The sequence below is a fragment of the Eucalyptus grandis genome, chromosome 2 (assembly GCF_016545825.1).
Source record: "Eucalyptus grandis isolate ANBG69807.140 chromosome 2, ASM1654582v1, whole genome shotgun sequence".
Lineage (NCBI taxonomy): Eukaryota > Viridiplantae > Streptophyta > Magnoliopsida > Myrtales > Myrtaceae > Eucalyptus > Eucalyptus grandis.
This window is the reverse complement of record NC_052613.1, coordinates 49,493,516-49,513,297: the sequence shown is the minus strand read 5'-3', so window position 1 is coordinate 49,513,297 and position 19,782 is coordinate 49,493,516. Positions and strand designations below refer to the sequence as shown.

Sequence of the window (19,782 nt, the reverse complement as noted above, 5' to 3'; positions counted from 1 at the left end):
ATTGCATATTTAATCGTTACATTTCTTTAATTTTGAGTTTCATGAAAAATACAAAAAAATAGAATAAACTCATTTCATGCTTTAGGATAGATTGCATGCTTATTCATGTTATATATTTTAGGTCATATGGCCACGTCATATCATTTCCTTGGTTAGTTAATAAATTAGTTTATAATCGATCATATTTCATGTCATCATTGTTAGTGTAGGTTGCATATGTGTAATAAAAAAATCATTAAAAAATCATAAAAAGAGTATGCATATAGAATTACCACGTCATTCATCTCATATCATGTAGCATATGCATATTTAGGATTATATAAATTAGATTGCATACATATAGTGATAAGTTTAAGTCATATCATATGAATTGCATCTCGCATGTCATTAAAGTAAATCCATGCATATTAAATTTAGATTAAGATTGCATATAATTAACATTTTTTTAAATAAAAAAAAAGAAAGAAAATTTAGGTGTCTTGTCGTTTAGAAATTATGTTTAGGGCATGCATTTTTATTAACATTTTTATTTGAATGTTATTTTATTGATTGCGCACCCGCATGACCACCATTTGCATGTTAGTAACTTAGGTTTAAATTAATCAACATTGCCTGCAAAATATTTTTGAAATTAAAATAAAAGGTACCGAAAGGGCGTTAGATTAATCTAGCGTAATCATGTCCCCCGACCTATTGAATCTCTGTTCGCAATAGTAAAGTATTCTCCCATACTTTACTTGGGTTTCAACCACCCCAATTGGTTAGTGGCGACTCCAAATTGAAATTGCATGTTTAAATGAATTAATTTCTATCAAGTCGCGATTGGTAGGACTTGGGAGGGTCCGCGCCAAGTCTTCGGACTTAGTAATCCATTAACCTAGACTTCTAGGATTGCCCCTGAAAATATAGGTCGCGACAGTTTTTCTATAAAGTTCATATGATTCGATTGACTTGTCTTTGAAGCAAAGAGCAAGCAAGATTTGTCTTGCCTTCCATCTCAATTTTCACTAATTTCGCATGCAAGCCGACTTATTAGGTTCTTTTATTTTTGAAAAGTCTAGAAAAAAAAAATTTGCAAAATGTTTTATGCTATACAACGTTTCTTGCGCATGATGCCAATGTTAAAGAAGTTAATTTTTTTTAGTTTTAGAAATATATATGCACTATTGAAACACCTTGTTGTAATGTATTAGTATTATTGGACTATTATTTTGTATTTTAGAATTTCCTATGTTGTTATCTAATCAATTTCTATTTCTAAAAATAGAAATTTTATTATGTTATCAAATAAATTTCTGTTCTAGAAATAGAATTTTTGAGTTGTTATCAAACGGGATTTTTGCTCGGAAACTTGTCTAGGGAATAGAAATTGAAAAATCAATTTTTGATCGTAAATCAATTTTTAAAATAGAAATTTTGTCATGCGCACCTAAATCACCGTCCGCCAAACCTAGCAAGAGTTCATGCACACTGTAGCTCCTCATGTCCTCCCTCTCATGCCCTGAAACATCCCACTAATTATTTTTGCCATAATAAGCACGAACCTACAAGTTCGCGCAGTCCAACTAACGTAAACATACGCGGATTGGTCGCAACTTTCAAGTTAAAGCCTGTACATGTCAGAAGAGAAAGGAGTTGAATAAAGCGTGCACGGATTGCTAACATTATTCGAGAGCAATAATGGACCCAGCAATGAATCTTCTCATGCAATATGCCTCTCCCTGCCACGTCACGACTGAAAATACTCGATCATTAATGCCCTAGAGAGAGTAATGCCTCCAAACTTCAGCATTTTTAAACGTTCCTCAATGAGATGGCAACGTTAGTTGAAAAAGATGATCGACCAGTGTCTAATAGAGTTGCTGACCCAATAAGATTAGTTTAGATTATTCTGAGTTATGATCGTAAGGTACTTCAATACCGACATCCTTTCTTGAAGATGATAAATAAAATAAATAAAAAGGACAAGAATTCATTTAAATTTTTATAACATTACTCTACAAAGTGACAACAACTGCAACATTAGTCTAGATTCTTGTAGATTCGTTTGGTAGCCAATATTCGGGATAAGTATACTATCAGTGCCATAAGTTGTGTATGGCACTCACTTTGGTGCCAAAAGTTTCCATCGGATCACTTAAATGCCAAATCGAAGAAAAAATGATTAATTTGGTGCCACTAGTAAGAGATTCCAGCCAGGTTAATTACGTGGCTTTTATATTTTTTTGTTAAAAAAGTTATGATTGCTTTAAAACAACGTCGTTTTGCCATCTTATGTGGATGGCCTTACAAAATGACACCGTTTAACTCATTTGAGGATTTTTTTTTTTTTAATTTGGGGATTGAAATTAGGGTTTTTCGGACCTAGCTCACTCGGCCTCCGCTGTCGTCACTCACTCGGCCACCGTTGCTCGGCGCTGTTCAAATGCCCTCGATGGCACACGAGGGAGCACCAGCCCCGATCACCGAAGCCTAGGTACTGGAAGACACAAGCCAAGCACTCATCAGGGAGATCGGAGATGGAGAGGGAGACATTAATGGCGGCGCACTTGTTGGCGGCCTCCCAAGCACTAGCCGGATCACGGCCTTCAACTTGGCTAAGTGGCCGTCATCGGGGTTGGGGTCAAGGTCGGGGTCGGGGTTAGGGTCGGAGCCGCGGCCGCCAAGTGGCCATTGTCGGGGTTGGGGTTGGGGTTGGGGTTGGGGTCAAGGTCGGGTCAAAGCCATGTGGCCGCCGAGTGGCCATCGTCGGGGTTGGGGTTGAGGTCGAAGCCGCAACCGCCGAGTGGCCATTGTTGGGGTCAGGGTCGGGGTTGGGGTCGGAGCCACGGCCGCCAAGTGGCCATCGTCGGGGTCAGGATTGGGGTTGGGGTCGGGGTCGGAGCCGTGGCCGCCAAGTGGCCATCGTCGGGGTCAGGGTCGGGGTCGGGGTCAGAGCCGCAGCCCCCGAGCACGGGGCCGTCGAGGATGGCTACCGGCCAAAGATTTAGTTTTGAATTGGGGAGACACCAAACGGCATCATTTTGGTGTTAGGACGCTAACTGTACTCTCCGACGAGCCACATCAGCTTCAAAAATTAATAAAAAAAGTGTCACATCGGATTTCTGGCCAACCATATCGGAGTTTGCACTAAATGATCGTTTTTCAAACTTTTTGGCACTTAAGTGATCCGACATAAACTTTTGACACCAAAGTAAGTGCCGTACACAACTTATGACACTAATAGTGTACTTATCCCAATTTCCATGGGGTGTTAATACCATGTCACAGCACTACACACTCAAATGATGACTCCCCTTTTAGTTTTCAGCAAGCATGTCAAAAATTTTAAAACAATACTGAACATTTGATTTATTTGTGATATCAAGTGAGAGAATGATACTTTTATGTTGAGATGTGATTCATACTCCCCATTGATAGAAATTACTCTTTCCCTATCTCCCAACCACGTCCATCATCGAATCCATCGTATAGGCACATATTCATGAGATTCACAAATCAGTAAACAAACAAAAGAACCAAAAAGCAATCCACGGTCTCCTCAATATCGAATCCGAAGAACCCATAGAAGGCAACACATCGCCGAATTGGTACACTTACTCTTAACAGATTATTGGAGAGCAAGAGCAGGAGCGATGTAGGGATTCAACTCCGCGGGCATGAAGGAGGAGGCGCTGTTGGAGATCAGAGCTCAGGGGCCTTGCCAGGGATGGAGGAGGAGAGGCGACGTAGTTGGGATTGAGCTTGGGCTAGGGCACGTAATCGGAGGAGTTGTGTGTGTGGGTGGGGGAGGGGCTTCGTGCTTAGGATCGGGGTCAGGCAAGGGATTCCGCGGGCGAGTCGGATCTTATTCGGCCTGGCTTGTGGCTTCTTGGATTCCTAGTAGGATTGGCGAAGATTGATGGTCAATGAGGATGTTCAAGAAGAAGAAGAGGAGGGAGAAGCAACGTCGAGCATTTTGCTAGGGGTCCTTCTCTGGTTTGAACTCTCATGATCCGGAGAGAGAAGAAAGACCCGAGGAGCCTAAGGGAAACCAATTTTGAGGAGATCGAGACCGAATATCCCTTTGCTTTCTCAAAGCTGTGAATTTAAAGACTATAATTAGGACTAAATGCATTTAGCTAGCATAGTATGCATTGAAATATGATAAGACCCTCTAAATTCGTTCAGTCTTGGAAGCCGAACAGTCACCGTCGAAAGTCATCAAACGGCAATAGGAATCCAAAGAATAGCCTCCATTCATTAGGTAGTCAATCGAGAGTCTCGAAATTGACAACAAGTCTTGTAAATTGACCACTAAGTCGTGGATCGGCAACCAGGAAATTGATAACTCATCCACTAAATCAACAATTTCTTTGCAAAATCAACATCTTCAACTTGAACCCATCCAAACAAATTAAATTGAAATCGATATTTTACTTCCAAATGCAAGGATTGAGCTGGATTAATTGACAAGGTTTTTGTTGAATTTACAACCTGATCGATGGAATCTAAAGCTCCTATATCAATTTCCTTGAAAGTTGCATCTGAAATTATTGACCCCACTATCTTGACGGTTACATCGACTCCACTACCTTCACAGTAACACATAGGAGTCAACAATCTTGTCAACCGGTGAAGGCTCTTGCTATAACTTACTTCCAAACGCAAGGATTGAGCTAGATTAATTGACAAGGTTTGTGTTGAATTTACAACTTGATTGATGGAATATAAAGCTCCTATATCAATTTCCTTGAAGGTTGCATATGAAATTATCAACTCCATTACTTGACGGCCAAACCCCACTATCTTGATGGTTACATCGACTCCACTACCTTCACAGTAACATAAAGGAGTCAATAATCTTGTCAATCGGTGAAGGCTTTTGCTGATAACTTATGATGTCTACTGTCAATGACTTCACTACTGAATTTATCGATGTCCTTCATTGATTTTTATTTTGACCAAAATTTGCTATCATTGATTTATTTTATCACTTGTCAATAAATTACCAAAAGTTGCATACCAAATAAATAAATAAATTATCAAAAGTTTGTTATTTTTTTGTGTCAACAATATCATTTATTAGTTTTTATTTTGAGCACCTATTACAAATCACATATATGCATTTTAACTAGAACAAGTCAATGATAAGTGCTTATGGACATACTTCATCTCGAGATTGTCAATATCCTTTTATTTTATAAAACAAGGATATGTGAACCTAGCTCATCCGATCCCAATAATGGATAGAATTCAGTCCATCCAATCAGATTGCTCATATAAGGCCCTACCTCAACAAATAAGTCCAAGTGGTTGTTGAGGATTAATTTTAGTGAGAGACGTGACTTTGACTTGGAATTTACATAAGTTCAAATCAAGCATTTAACCACTCAAACAACTTCTTAAAATAAGCTCGTCAATATATAATTATCAATTGGAAAAAAGTTCATATCAAGGTGCCCTTAAAAGAGAGTTCAATTGTCTTGGTTGGACGAAAGTAAGGTTTAATTCAATCATCAACGTTTATCTTAGTCTGATTTCAATAGAATAAGCCATGTTCCTATAGCTAATTATTTATCGACGTCTACTGATATTAATTTAAACTGAATAATCTAGATTCCTACAGCTAATTGTTTAAGCTTGTAGGTTGGAACTCTCAATATCGGGTTACGTCCTGCCAACTAGATTCTACAACTACAACTTACAAGGTTGTTAGACTTTCCGGAATTGGTGTGCCACCTCTGCAATCGAGAGGCCTTGGCCCATCAATTGCTCGTGCTGGTTTACAGCCTCTCGATTGTTACCAGATTTTTTATTGGTGAGGCCTGCCTTGATCACATGGCAGTCATGACCTATGAAGCACAAACACATTATACATGCTTCTGTGTTGTGTCTGACGCGTGTCAGAGCGTGTTGACATGTCAACACGCTCGACACGCTCAACTCACATTGACCGCGTGTCGGATTTGCCGACACATGGTCAATTTTTGTCGACACATTTCAACACGCGTGTTCCAAAGACAATGGAGGGTGGAGGCGAGGGCGAGGGAGCAGAGACGAGGGAGCGAGCAATAGTGAGAGAAAGAGCAGAGACTAAGGCGAGGGCCATCACTCTGTGATGGTGTGATGGATTGGTGACGAGGCTGCAGCTGCGAGGGAGGAAGGATTGGAGGCAAGGCGATGAACGATTGCGATGAGGACTGAGGCGAGGAGGAGGAGGAGGAGAAGAAGGGCACTGCTAGGATTTTGAGAAGGAAACTAAAAGAATAAAAAAGGGATTTGGTATGTTGGAGGGAGGGGAAGTGTCAGGTGGCGGGGAAGAAAAGTGAAAAAAAAAAAAATTGGGGGCGGGGGAAAGAGACGGGGAAAAAAGGGGGAAGTGTCAGGTGGCAGGGCAGGGAAAGAAAAGTGAAAAAAATTTGGGGGTGGGGAGAAAAGAGACATGGGAAAAAAGGGGGATGTGACAGGTGGTGGGGGGGAGGGAAAGAAAAGTGAAAGTTTTGGGGCGGGGAAAAGACGAGGGAAAAAAGGGAGCTGGGGTGGGGTGGGGACCCTGGGGACTTTGGACTTTTTATTTAATCGATAATTAAATGAAATAAAAAATTATTTTGAAAAATAAAAGTAAAATGTTGAAAAAAAATTTATTGTATTCTTTTTTAATTAAATTAGGATTAAATTAATTAAAATTAAAAAATTTATTTAATATACATCGTGTCCCAACGTGTCAAAATTTTCTATTTTTAAGAAATGATGTGTCAACGTGTCGTGTCGCGTGTCCGCGCTTCTTGGGTCATGACTATAAAGTGGCAAGTTCGTAAAAAGAAGGAAAGAGACTCTTGACTATTTTTCATACCTCTATCTAAAAAAACACAAAAGCAATATATATAGAGGTACAAAACTGAATTTTTTTATCTCTTCTTTTGGCCATCTTTATGCAATGCACTCTGAAGGGCACGAAAAGTGGGCAGCTCATCAAATCCCCTTCTTTTTCATATGGAGAAAATGACATAAATGAAATCTGAACTTTGGCTTAATATATAATGTGGTCTCTAAATGTTTAATATATCAATGCGGCCCTAAACTTTATCCCAATATGTAATATGATTCATGAAATTTTAATTTGTTTAATGTGGGTCCATAAACTTTTAATACATAATTAATGCAACCCCTACACTTTATGGAAATATTCAATATTGTTCTTGAACTTGAATCAAATGAAAGATAATATTGAACATTTCCATATAATTCGGGAAATAAATTGAATGTGTACCAAAAGTCTAAAAATTATATTTAATGAATAAAAAAATTAATGAATCATATTGAATAAATTAGAAGTTCATGAATTACATTACACATTATGTCTAAGTTCAATGACTATTTGTGTCATTTATCTCTTTAAGATATTCTATATAAAGATACTACCACAACAAAAGTCTCAAACCAACCCTTCTTCTTTTCCTGAGATCAAGAGCAAGCTTGAAAACCTAATCCACCACATAACAATGGCTCAATCTCCATCCCTCCCAAAGTACTTGCAAGATGATGACGTCTCTCAAGAATGCAGAGATCTCCTTCCCTCTCTCCCGTCCGAACAAGGCTGGGTTGGCACCACCCTCCACCTATACCAAGGCTTCTGGGTCGGCCCAAGGCACTTGAAGGGTGTCCTGGCTTGCCAGAGACACTTCCGAGCCCAAGACACCGACATCCTCCTCGTCACCACCCCGAAGTCCGGCACTACCTGGCTCAAGGCCATCCTCTTCGCCCTCCTCAACCGGACCAAGTACTCGGGCTCGGGCTCGCAAGGACAACACCCTCTGTTGAACCATAACCCTCACGACCTGGTGCCGTTTCTGGAATTAAAGCTCTACGTCGAGCAGGACACTCCGGACCTTGCCTCACTCCCGCCCCCGAGGCTATTTGCTACGCACTTGCCTTATCAATCGCTCCCTCAGCCGGTGAGGGACTCCAAGTGCAAGCTGGTGTACTTATGCAGGAACCCCAAAGACACCTGCGTCTCGCTCTGGCACTTCACCAACAAGCTGAGGCCCAAGGAAAGGGGTGAGAACTCGCTGCAGGAGTCGCTCGACAGGTTCTGCCGAGGCGTGAGCTTGTTCGGGCCTTACTGGGACCACGTGCTGGGGTACCACAAGGCGAGCTCGGAGACACCCGAGAAGGTGTTGTTCCTGAAGTACGAGGACATGAAGGAGGACCCGTACGCTAACCTGAGGAGGCTGGCCGGTTTTCTGGAGTGTCCGTTCAGTCAAGAAGAGCTGAGAGAAGGGATGGTGGACGAAATACTGAGGCTCTGTAGTTTTGACAATTTGAGCGGGCTGGAGGTGAACAAGAGAGGCAAGTTGGCGTCAGGGGAAGAGAACAAGGCGTTCTTTAGGAGAGGCGAGGTTGGAGATTGGGTAAATTACTTGAGCGTAGACATAGCCGAGAAGATTGACCGCGTTGGGGAGGAGAAGCTGCATGGCTCTGGGTTGAAGCTTTAGGTGTGGGTGCGCGTGTGCGTGTTTTTTTTTTTTTTTGGGTCGGTGCGCGTGTGCGTGTGTTTGATAATAAAGACATTGATTGATATAAGCATGCAGGGAAGGTCAATGACCAGTTCGCTGCTGAAAGATTCGTCCTCATGATATTACGTGAAAGATGTTGGTGTCGTTCGCCGATCGTGACTTCCTCACCATTATTGAGAAGCTTCAAGGTTGTGATTATTTTTCTCTTTATGGCATACTCCGCATTTGGAAATGTTCTTTGGCCCCCACGTTTAGTTGGCTGGAAAGCTTAAAGGAGTCCAATTGATCCAAACTATTTAACCGACAGCCATCAGCCGACCAACATAATTGCGATACGCGATCCATTCTAGATTCGACATTCATCGTGATTCACCACTTACGGAAAGGAAACTATAGTATATTCGGGAGGAGTATAAAGTTTATTGAGTATCTCTTGTTACGAAATTATCAACTTCGTATGGATTTCAAATTTCAATTATAAGCGAAGTGTCCCCTCCTCCCAAACAAAATTTGAATCAACAACATAACGAGTTATCACATCTTTAATTTTAATTTCAAACTCTTTTCCCAAAATATTCCATCAAAAGCGAGGCCGTATCACTTTAGTTAGCATGATTTACAATTAAAATAGCGTATCTAACGGGCAAAAAAATGTAAATAGATAAGATGAAAATAAAAACCTCAACTCTAAACAACGGTTTCCTCATCCATAAATTGTAAAAATCGAAACCTTTATATTTTCTTCCTCTATATATGCTAAGGTTTTGTGTAATTCATCTATAGCACAGATAGAATGAGCGCTCTTTCTTCTAGTTTAGAATGGACTAAAATAGTAACAACTAGAACAATTATTTCGAGTAGAATTTCTTTAGAGTTTTTGACGGAATATTTACAAAGGAAAAAAAAAACACTCAAATTTCCTTTGTCATAAGCTTTGGGAGAACATTCATTTAACATTATATTCTCTTAAATATTAGCTTATGCGTATTCATCATCTCTTTCTTTGTATTATATTTTCTTGTGAAAATTTCGGGTTTTATACCATTATATATACACCTTGTAGAGCAGTTTTAGTTGTTTAGGTTAAAATTTCCGTTTATTAAAAATATAATTTAAATATGGATAAATCCTGCATTACTTTAATAGAAAGGTAAGCCAAAGTATATTCACTAACATATTGTCGATTAAGAATTACCGTACAAATTCTGATTTCATCATCATTACCAATCACCATTGAGATCGAGTCAAGATCTCACCGATATAAAGGAGGAAGGCGCCTCCTTGGGTAGAGGGGGCGCATTGGTTGAGACTGGTTACTAAGAGGGTGCATGACAATCGGTAATTTTTGTTCAACAATTTTTCTATTCCAGACTTGTTTCTAGAATAGAAATCCGTTTGGTAAAATTATTTCATTTTCTATTTCTGAAATAAATTTTTGTTCCAAAAATAGGTTTGTAATAGAAATCGAAGTAAAATTTTATACTTCTCTATTTCTGAAATAGAAATGAGAAATAAAAATTCTTTTTATCGTGTCCTCCATTCATCATCGCCGACCACCGTCTCGCCGATTGCTGGCCGCCACCACCGTTGCCACCGGTCGTTGGTCCACCGCCGTCCGCCAGTCCACCTCCATCCGAAATGAAGAAATTTTTTGTCGTTATTAAACAAATTTTTTATTTTTGGAGTAAAAATTTTATATCATTATCAAACAGTTACTTTTGCTTAGAAACTTATCTAAAAATAGAAATATAAAAATATATTTCTCTTCCAGAAATCAATTTTTGATCAAAATGGTTATTATTCGCATCCTAAATCTAATCACGAGTCTAACAGTTTACTGGCCTACACGCATGAAAAGTGCTCGAAGACAAACTTATGTGAGCGGGCCAAACAAGTATGTATATGCCTTTTTCGAGTTGAGTGCCCCTGGACCAGTGGCTAAACCTAATCATGTGTCTAGCAGCCCACTAACCCGCGTCCACAAAAAGTACTCAAAAGACAAACTTCTGTGGACAGAGGCAAAGACATCAAATTATAAAGTTTAACTTGTCTCCGTTGGGTCTTGATCCAGGGCCACTCACTCAACTCGGAAAAGTTATACATATTTCTCTTAAAAGGCGAGCTTGGACAATGAGTGAGACCTATCCAGCACAGTACCATCCCGCCCACTGACCAGCTCTACTGGGGGCGAAGATGGCATGGTGGAGGTTGCCGTCGATGGTGATGATTAGAAATGAGAAGGCAAGGCCACGATCATGGGGCCGGGTCTGGCACTGCACTAGGTAAAGAGGGGTCGTGGAAGTGATTTTCTGGTGTGCATAAGAACATGATAATTCGGCACGTGTCAAAACTTCGTATGTGTGACATCATATTGGCGTGGATTAAGGAAAGACAGACTTTCGTCTTCTGGGATTGCTGGGGTAAAAGTCGCTAAAAGGTAAAATAGCACATCTAAAATAAATTTATCGTAATTTTATAATTTTTCCATCCCTAATTGGAGAAACTTTAGTTGGTGATTAATAACGGGATAGTTATAAATAAAAAAAGTCGTAAACTTATTTGACAGATATTAATTTAGTTCTAAATTTTTCAATTTAATTAATTTAGTCTTAAAATTTTTTATGATTTGTTAATATAGTCTTTTTAATCAAATTTTGATTGGAGATCCATGACGTAAACGATTTTGATCATTTTTCAAGTTATCTGAAGTTTTTTCTTTTTTTCCCTTTGCTTTTCTTTCCTTTTCCTCTTTTTCCTATTTCCCTCCACCGGTCGCCGAGCAAGAAACAAAAAGAGAAAAGACAATATTTAGATAATTTGAAAGATGTTAAAAAATTGTTAATGTTAATTATTGCCAGCCAAAATTGACAAATTGTTAAAAGGTTTAGGACTAAATCACTCAAATTAAAAAGATTATGACTGAATTTGACATCTATATAATAAGTTTAACACTTTTTGATAATTTTCTTGGTTAAAGGCATCACAAATGGCTGTGCATGATGTTCATGAAGAGAAGCTGCATGGCTCTAGGTTGAGGCCTCAGGTGTGCGAGTGCCTGTGCGACTGATGATAAACAAATTGATTGATGTAAGCATGCTGAGAAGGTCAATGCCCAGTTGGCTGCTGAGAGAGTCATTCTTATGATGTTGCGCGAAAGATCTTTAGTGTCATTATTTGCCAATCATGGTTGTTATTCTGACTCAACATTTGGAAATGTTCTTTGGCCACCGCTAGAAAGCTTTGAAGTAATCCATTTGATCCGACTATTTAGCCGACAGTCACCAGCCAACTAATATAATTATGCCTTATTTACGTATCACTTTGCAACCATGCAAAAAGAAACAAATCTAAAAGGAGAAAGCTTATGGGTTTGGACGTTGACCTTGCCAAAGGCGACATATGATTTTTCGTCATCATTCACGACTCAGGGAACCTATTGTATTTTCCAGTTGAGCATCTCTTGTTATGGAAGTTACTATGATATGACAGAGTCATCACCAATCGTATTCTCATGTCGTGTTGTACTTATAAGATCGCAAATTTTATCGCCTTTGTTTGGGTTTCAACTATAAGCTAATTGTCCCCTCCTCCCAAAAAAAATATGAATCTCCACTGTTTACTGCGTAACAAATGATCAAGTCTTTAATTGTAAATTCAAGCTCTTTTCTCTACAAATTCCATCAAGAGCGGGGCCGTGTCACTTTATTTAGCATGAATTGCAATTACATTATGGTAAAAAATGTAAATAGATAAAACGAAAATGAAATCCTCAAATGTAAATGATAATTTCCTCATCCATAAATTGTAATAATTGAAACATTTAAATTTTCTTCCTCAATATATGATAAGGTTTTGTTTAATTTTTTATCTCATAGATTAAATTAGTGCTATACAAAAGTCATGACACTTATAATATCCTTATCTTGATATGGACTTATAAAAATGTAGACCGAGCTTTCGGGCCCAAGCAATGTACAGGATTAAACTCGGACTTTACAAGTCCGAACAACAATTTCTAATGGGCTAAGCTCACGTCGCAAAATCTAATTCTTCACAGACCCGCCTACGCTATACGAAGCTCAGCTGACGTCACAAATTCTAAGTCTGCTTAAGCCCAAAATCGAATTTGACTAGAATCCAAGCTGAGCCCCGTTCTATTATTATTTCCTCTTTTCTATTTCCTGCCCATTCCTGTTAAAAGTCCGCCATCTTCCTTTGGAAGATTGAGAACACGCCGAAGAACAGACCAACCTTTGCTCATCAATTCATGAATTCCAAGATTTCGGACACAAAAAATGAATTCATCTCCTGGCCATGCAATCTACTAGGGTTTTTCTAAGGTGAAATATATTTGTAGTACAATATTATGAATTTTTGTCACAAAATATCGTAAAATACAATACTTTTATGCTTTGCGATATTCGTTCTTAGTTAAATGTGAAAGCGTCGTAAAAGAAAAGTAAACTTTACACAGTTATACCATGAAATCTTGATTCTTTGTTTAGAATTAGTCTGGAAGTTTTTGCGTAGTAGAGTTCTACTAATCGGTCAATAAAAAAACACCAAGTATTCGTGATGATACCTTCCAAAGTGTTGCATGCACAATTTCGCATGAGAAATGCTTATAGGACTATCATTAATCTATTGCAAGAATAACAATTTATTTTGAATTGTAAAAATATAAATAACAAATAATTAGAAATCATTGTGGGGTCCACTTATTCAAAAATTTGTGATTCACAGTATATTATTACAATAGCCCAAAAATTGTTATACTAGCAAAACCTTTTTTGCATTTGTACCTTATTGAAGTAGAGAACTAGTAGAAAGTTTTCTTTTCTTGATAAGTAGTCTTGTTATGCACACAACCAAGATCCAGATCTCTCATGTCTTGATCGTAAAAAACAGAAATTCCCGCAAAATTTACTAATTTCACAATTAGTTCTTACTAGGCACATATTACGAATTTTGTCCAAAGATACGGTTCATGCAGAAAAGAAACTCATCTGCAAATGGATTCTACTTTGGTTATATTGGATTTTTTTCACTTGGTGGTTTTACAGATAATGTGAAAAAAGAAAAAAAAATGATTAGGTGACAGTCTTTAATCTATTGTAAAAATAACACTTTGTTTGGGATCACAAAAAACTAATTAACAAATAATTATAAATTGTTGTGGAGTTCATTTCTTCAAGAATTTGTGGCTCAAAACTGATTACTATTCTCATAATGGACCAAAGACTAAGACCACAAAGAGCCAACCAACAGATATTTATAAATTTGTGTCTTGCTCTCAGACTTCACCAACTAGACCCAGTGGATCAGTCCAGACTTTTAGAGATGTTATCCTAAGGACGACCCTCTCCAATAGACGTACCGTTTCGTGGGTAGGCCAAGCCCATACTCGGTTCTGTTTCGATCATAAGGTGTGCTACGGTTCAATCATGCGATCCAGATGCATATTTGCTTCTAGCTACCCGGTATGACTCGCCAAATGACATTCACTTTATTAATATGACTAAAAGATATTTTATTACGTTTGTCGGTGAGGAAGAGTGCGTACCCACTTGAGCTTTTTTAGTCCTTGTCAGTCGATAATATATATTTCATACTATACATATTGACTCGATATACAGATTTAATTGATCAATGAAAATTATGAAGAAAGTGTAGGACAGAGAGAGTACATTACATGTCATCTAGCTTGGAGGTTAGGATTTGACGCTCAGGTTTATCGGCATTTCAAGCCAACCAGTCTTGATGACTCAGTGGTCTTCTCCCATCTTGTTCTCGAAGCGAGGAAATTTTATTAGACGAATCAGATAAAATTTACATATACACGTTCGGTTTTATAGGCCTGATGCATGCAATAAGTCAGGTGACGGTAATGCCTCGTTCTGATATGGTAATTAGAGTACCGCGTAAAATTTTATTTGAATAGCCAAAAAAGTAGATAATGTGCATATATATGAATATCTTTATTCTAATAGGCATAAACTAGTAAAAAATAAAACATCTGGTCCTAATGCTTGTCCTTTGACGGTGTCTTCACTTTACATGTATTAGATGCACGCCAAATGATTTATCGACTTGATATTGCAAACCTAACTAAAAAGACATTTTATTTCCATCCTTGCCTCAGCAAGACCTCTAATTTGGGGATTAACAATATGGACATAACCCACAAGCAAAATTAACTAAAAATGTGTTTGTGCGATGTCAAATTTCGATTGGATTTTCCAACTAGAGATAGAGGAAATAATAAGCCCCCTAAATGAATTTCATTTAGGTGCATGTACAAAATGCATCTCGTATTATTGTTAGTTTGGATTAATTAATATCGAGAACACAAATATTGATCTCCAAAATGGATCTACAAGATGAAATAGTAAATCTAAATAAAATTTAAATAAAGGGGGCGGAATACATTCCAGCATCCGATAAATGTTTTGAAACATAACTTTATAAAAATCAATTAAATCTTGGCACTATTTAATTCTTACCTACCACGTTGGTTATATGAAAGCATTAATAGTGCCAGGAGTGTCAAAAGTTTGAATGCAAAGTTGTTTATAGAAAGATGTAGATAACATTTAATATGTAAACAATTAGATAAGCCCAATACCATCTTCATGAAAGTATTCTTTTTTTTTTTTTTTGCCTTTTTTTCAGTCCTTATCCCAGCAACGATCTTTCCCTTTAAAAAGCCTCTATATTGGGCCAACAAACATCACTAACCCTTTCCTAAACTAGCTCCATAGCTAGCTAGCAAGAATAATCCTTCACTCCGACTCTCCACCCCCACCATCTCCTCCTCCGCCACACCACCACCAACACCACCACCATCACCACCATGCAAGTCTCTCAACCTGCTCGTCCTTCCGATCCAATATACAGGCGAGACGATCACTTGTCACAAGCATGCAAAGACTTGGTGTCCTCTCTCCCTTCTGAAGAAGGCTGGGTCGCAACCTCTTTCTGCTTGTACCAGGGCTTCTGGTTCCCCACTTGGCTCTTCAACGGTGTCCTCTCTTGCCAAAACCACTTCCAAGCTCAACCCTCTGACATCCTCCTCGTCACCAACCCGAAATCCGGCACCACCTGGCTAAAGGCCATCCTCTTTGCTCTCTTGAACCGTGCCAAGTACTCTGACTCCGACTCAAAACAACGCCACCCTCTTCTAACCCAAAACCCCCACGATCTTGTGCCCTTCTTGGAGGTCAAGCTGTATCTCCAGCAAGAAAATCCCGATCTCACTACTTTCGAGTCCCCGAGGCTCTTCGCCACCCACTTGCCCTATTCGTCACTTCCAGGGTCGGTGAGGGACTCCAGGTGCAAGCTGGTTTACCTGTGTAGGAACCCTAAGGACATGTTCATCTCGCTGTGGCACTACGTCAACAAGCGGAGGGCCGAAGAGAAGGGCCAGATTCCGCTCCCAAAGTGCCTTGACAAGTTCTGTCGAGGATTGAGCCCCTACGGGCCTTATTGGGATCATGTGATGGGTTACCACAAGGCGAGCTTGGAGATGCCTGAGCAGGTGTTGTTCTTGATGTACGAGGAGTTGAAAGAGGACCCGCGTGTTCATGTGAGTAGGTTGGCTGATTTCTTGGGGTGTCCGTTCAGCGATGAAGAACTGAGAGACGGCACTGTAGAGGGAATAATGAGGATGTGTAGCTTCGACAATTTGAGCTCATTGGAGGTGAATAAGAGCGGGAAGCTGTGGACTGGACAAGAGAACCAGTGGTTTTTCAGGAGAGGGAAGGTCGGAGACTGGGTGAATTATCTGAGTGCTGAGATGGCCGACAAGATTGACCAGGTAATGGAAGAGAAGTTGCGTGATTCTGGGTTGAACTTTCAGTACAAATAACTCACTCGTTCAATAATTTCCGTGGGCTGTGTTAATTTTAAAGATGTTTGGTTTGATGGTGGAGAAAAAAAGGCACAAAAAGTTAAAAAGGAAAAAAAAAGGAAACGACTCGTTTGTTCGCACTTTATGAAAGTGTGATTCTTATGCTATAGGATCAAAGATTTTCAGTGGCAGTGTCGATCGTGGCTTCGTATCAATAATGAGACGCTTCAAGGTTGTGTTTCTGGGCACCAGCTTTGTTGTACTATTGGCTTTTGCAGATGCTATTTGGCCAACACTTAGTTGGCCAATAAAAAGCAGCTTTCCATCTTTTTCTTTTTGCCGTGTGAAGCTTTGTGATGTATGGTCTTGTGTAGATCGAATTGCTAAACAACTGATATGTGTGGTTTGGATTAAAAAACAAAGATTTCTTCTTCTTGTTCTTCTTTTGTTTCCAAGTCCGAAAAGAAAAAGAGTTAATAATAAAGAAGAAAGTACTCATCAAATAAATTGTTAAATTATATATAGAATTTAACCCGTTATTTACCAGGCCCTGAGCAATTTTAATGCGCGCACAAAAGGAAGATAGCCGCACAAGAATGATCAAGTAAACTTTTGTCTACTTATTTGAAAAGTAGATGAAGGAACGTGCATTATGGAAGAAAAAAGAAAGTTGGACATCTTAATTAAACGCATGGGTGCCCATCTTAATTAAACGCATGGGTGCCCATCTTCATTGAAATGTGAACATGACTCTCCCGTCCATTTTTCTTCTCCCACTTTGATGCTTGCACATCTCACATATGAGCACTGACATGCGACATGTTGTACGACACAATACGACACGTCAAAACATCATTTCTTAACAAATGAAGAATTTCAACATGTTGAAACATGTTGTATGTTAAATATATTTTTACATATACATGATTAATAATAAAAGAGACTAGATTGAATTTAGACTAAAAACATTGATCCACCATTTATTAATATCATTTATTGTTTCAATTTGACAAATTTAACTCCATTTCAATAATTCATAAAACTTGGAGGAAAAAACAAGCAATCCACATTCTAGACTCGCATATCAGAATGTGTCGAGAGAAAAGAGAAACAAAACTTGGGGGGTTAAATTGTGTGTCACAGGAAGTGAGAGTCGAAGAGAATATAAGACTGAGTTTTCTTTTTTTCCCCATTTTTTATTTTTATGTTTTTACATATTTACATTTTAACCCCTCATTTATGAAATTTTTTAAAAATTGACCCAATGTCTATCAAAATCACGTGTCAGAATTATAGACTCATGTATCTAGAGAGTTGACCAGGTATTGGATTTTCTGACAGCTGTTGACTGAATATCAAAGAGTGTCGAAGAGTGTCGAAAAGTATCGAAGTGTCTAACATGACACGAAGGCTTTCGGAAAGTATTGGTGCTTCCTAGAACATGCATGCCCATAGAAATTGGTCAGCGTCGAATGTGATCTTCTTTGTTGTCATCCTTTGTGGGCACCGGCCTCACATTGACGAGCCCCGATTTCTGTCTTGTTTGCTCCTCTTCCTCCTACGAAAGGAGAGGACGTCTGAAGATGAAAAAGGGCTGTGAAGAGAGAAAAGTGAGAACTCATGGGATAGAGAGGCGAGGGCTCTGATGGATCTATGCGTGAGCTCGGTCCATCGAATTGAGTTGTTAAACATGGTAGGTATTGGATATATATAGTGGGGCTAGGAAACAGTCTAGTATGTGAGCGTTTGTAACATTGTAATTCTCTAATTTATTAATGGATTATTTGCTGACTCACCGGTGAATGTAGATTCCGATATTCGGACCGAATCACGTAAATTTCTTATTTGCTTTTATTGTTCCTCATTTTATTTCTGTCAATTTCTATAGCTCTTGATATTATTGCGAAGTTACGATCTACTTCCGCCACGTCGCCAATGACAACATAAATAACATTCAAAAACTAAGTTTGTGAAGTCTCTTCAATGCATAAATTCTTCGAAGGCATTTGGTAGCTGTACAAAATTTATATTCTCGAAATAGAAAAAGAACAAGAATTCATTTGATACGATCCTCAAATTTTTTTGTGACTTAGAATTCTTTTAATTTTTTAATAATTTTATGAGAGTTTTCTTTTCTTTTTTCTTTCTTTTCTTTTTTCCTTCCCCTCTTCTTCCTTCTCGAGTTAGTCGCCAACTCTTTGGCGAGCCTTGCGTGCCTCTGGTGAGGTTGAACCTCACCCAACCACAACAAGGCTTCGACGAGGTCACCGAACCTCGTCTATGACTAGTTGCTGGCCGTAGCCGAGCCCAACGACCGGCTAGAGGATGAAGCAGAAGAAAAGAAAAAAGAGAGAAAAAGAATGGCTTGATTCTAGAATTGTTCCTTCTTGATTTTACTCCAAATCTATTATTGGGAGTAGAAAAACTAGCTGACATTACCAAACGGATTTTTATTAATAAAAAGATTAGTTGATATTATCAAATGAATTTATGTTTTTTTTTTTTTTTTTTTTGGGGGAGAAAAGAACATAAATAACCAAAAGTTAGTCAATTATCAAATAGACTCTAAGAGTCCCATTGCAAGCGTGGGCCGAAATGAGGTGAGTTCGCGTGTTACGAATGCATAGAGGAACTTTTCACGCAGCTCTCCCCAGAGGCCGAAGAGGGAGGCTAAACCCTCATCGGCCTCCAGGGTCACACAGCCATCTTGCTAGTCACGAGATAGGGCCCAAGCCGCCCTCTCTAGCTAGTAAGGATATCATTAGTTCGGTTTGAAGGTATTTTCAACTAAGTTCAGTTTTGAAAAAATCACAACCCAAACCCAAAACCGAACCCACACTATAAATACATAAGATTACAACTCAACTCAAAACCAATAACTTTGGTTTGTTATCGAGTTGCTTCGCTGTCACACTTTTACCATCAAGCCAATTTCCAAATAAGAATTTTAATACATAGGCAAAGACAAGGATCTTTGACCATAAGTGCTCTCTTCACATCAAGGAAGAAACATATCATTTGTTTGCACGAATTTGGGCTAAGACAAGGATCAAGATATATCCACCAATTGTTCCCTGGTGTCCTGTTTTTGTGTTCCATCAGGCTCACGATGTAATTCTTTAATCCGTTTCCATCACCCCTTGTCGCGATCTAAATTTTCAGGGCAATTCTAAAGTTTAGGTTAATGGATTACTAAGTCTGAAGACTTGGCACGGACCCTCCCAAGTCATACCAATTGTGACTTGAAATTAATCTATTTAAACATGCAATTCTATTTAATTTGGAGCCGTCACTAATCAATTAGGGTTGATTAGAAACCCAAATAAAGTATGGGAGAATACTTTATTTTTACGAACCAGAGATTCAATAAGTCCGGGGACATGATTATGCTAGATTAGTCTAACGTCATTTCGGTACCTTTTATTTTAATTTCAA

General features: G+C 38.8%; 2 protein-coding genes across 2 annotated transcripts; both read left to right on the top strand.

The window, feature by feature from the left end:
* The first annotated feature begins 7,484 nt into the window (after positions 1–7,484).
* On the top strand, positions 7,485–8,484 carry LOC104435585 (cytosolic sulfotransferase 12). The gene has a single exon (XM_010048308.3). The coding sequence runs from the start codon at positions 7,485–7,487 to the stop codon at positions 8,475–8,477; it is 993 nt and encodes a 330-aa protein (XP_010046610.1). The 3' UTR covers positions 8,478–8,484.
* Positions 8,485–15,228: 6,744 nt separating this feature from the next.
* Positions 15,229–16,765, top strand: LOC104433359 (cytosolic sulfotransferase 5). Its single transcript, XM_010046072.3, has one exon. It carries the CDS (start codon positions 15,352–15,354, stop codon positions 16,363–16,365), a length of 1,014 nt encoding a protein of 337 aa, XP_010044374.2. The 5' UTR covers positions 15,229–15,351; the 3' UTR covers positions 16,366–16,765.
* Positions 16,766–19,782: the final 3,017 nt, after the last annotated feature.